Source organism: Otolemur garnettii, unplaced genomic scaffold (assembly GCF_000181295.1).
Source record: "Otolemur garnettii isolate 467f Iridium unplaced genomic scaffold, OtoGar3 scaffold00105, whole genome shotgun sequence".
Taxonomy (NCBI): domain Eukaryota; kingdom Metazoa; phylum Chordata; class Mammalia; order Primates; family Galagidae; genus Otolemur; species Otolemur garnettii.
Genome location: NW_003852500.1, coordinates 3,348,301 through 3,349,843, shown reverse-complemented (window position 1 = coordinate 3,349,843; position 1,543 = coordinate 3,348,301). Strand labels below are relative to the sequence as shown.

The window sequence follows — 1,543 nt, the reverse complement described above, 5'->3', positions numbered from 1 at the left end:
AGATGATGGCCAGGCTACAGTCTTACAGAAATTTCTAGACAAAGCAAGATAGGAAGTTACATAATCCCACCTCCTTCAACTCACAAATGTTGACCCCAGTCCTAGTGGCCTATGCCTCCCGCCTCCCAGATTAGTGGGCACATCCACCACTCTGGTCCTATCCCAGGTTCAAGCTGAAGGTTGTAAGGATTTTTACCCCATGGACAATGACCCAGGCCACTAACATATGAGGTGGCTGCAGAGTATCTGTCAGCTAAGCATTGGTGTGCATGAGCTGCATGATGCAGTCCTCCACTGCACACTCCATGACGGTATCTGATGACACCTTGGGGCACAGAGCTCTAGACATTGAGTGGAGGGGGGTTCAGAGAGTTGCTTCAGCTTCCTCCCTGTTGTCCTCCCGGCAACATCCCCAGCAGCTCTGAACCCAGCCTATTTCCTCATTGGGAAGAGGAGGCAGTTGGCTGCACAGCATGCAACAATGCCAATAAATGGCAGGAGCTCAATGTTTGCCTGAGTGGAGCCTCCACCCTAGTCAGGGGCTCAGGCTATTCCTGCCTCCCAATCCTCTTGCTGTCCCCTGCAAATCAGGCCTGCAGTCTCTGAACTTCACTTTCTTTAGAGCCTCTGTACTTAATAGATCCCTTTGTTGGAAACACCCTTCCACCTCCTTCCACAATGTCTTCTCAGTGTCCTTCCCTCTGGACTCCTCTAGCCCCACTTTCACCCAGCAGGGTTGGGGGTATTACTCAGTGAGGCCTTTTGGGTACCCATGTTTGATGAATGAATAAATGATTGTGACAGATGAGTCACTCCTTTGGGAGTTATTTTTCACAGTCTCCCAGACCAGTAGGCGAGGCCTGTCATATCATACCCATACTGTATCATCTGTGTTCCTGCACATTCCTGGTCATCTTTCCATGCCCAGCTCAGAGACCTCTTCCAAGAAGTCTTCCCAGATCCACTCATGTCTTCAAGAGACCTGGGTTCCCCTGAGTCAGAGTTGAGGCTTCCAGAAGGGAGGCTGTTTCCCTGGGGCAATACAGACAGGGCTGGTTAGGGCCAGGACTTGAACTTGGGTCTGTCTAAGTACAGGAAAGTCCACCTTGCCTCCTCATGCCAAGTGAGGGCATCACTCACAGGTTTGAGACTTTTTTCCATGTCATTCAACTTCTCCATGCAGACAACAGTCAAGAAGGCTGCCTGTGCCTCCAGCGTGTCCAATATGCAGGCCTGGAGACAAAGGGGAACAGGCAGGGGAGTGAGGGGGCACAGAACACCCCAGCACCCTCTGGGATTAACTGAAGTTGCTCACTAAGAATGCAGTAAATGAAGACATGATTAAATGGAGGGACATGAGGCATAGGACAGGGCTGGGAGCCTTGCATTCACCTTCCACACAACAGGCAGTTTCCCCAAACTCTGCACACGCTCGCCTGGGCTCCCAGAGCTGCTCACCTCCACCTCATTAAGCTTGCACTCCTCTTTCATGCTGGCACTCGAATTCCTATTTCCCATTGAGTGACTGCTGGCCAGAGGGCTG

General features: G+C 51.5%; 1 protein-coding gene across 1 annotated transcript in view; it reads right to left on the bottom strand.

The window, feature by feature from the left end:
* Positions 1-253: 253 nt before the first annotated feature.
* IFI30 (IFI30, lysosomal thiol reductase) overlaps positions 254-1,543 on the bottom strand; it is a 14,768-nt gene continuing 13,478 nt past the window's right edge. The window contains exons 8-9 of the mRNA XM_023517163.1: positions 1,141-1,233; positions 254-325 (exon numbers count right to left, since the gene is read on the bottom strand). Of these exons, the coding sequence (XP_023372931.1) occupies positions 254-325; positions 1,141-1,233 (165 nt within the window). The remainder of the gene's footprint in view (positions 326-1,140; positions 1,234-1,543) is intronic.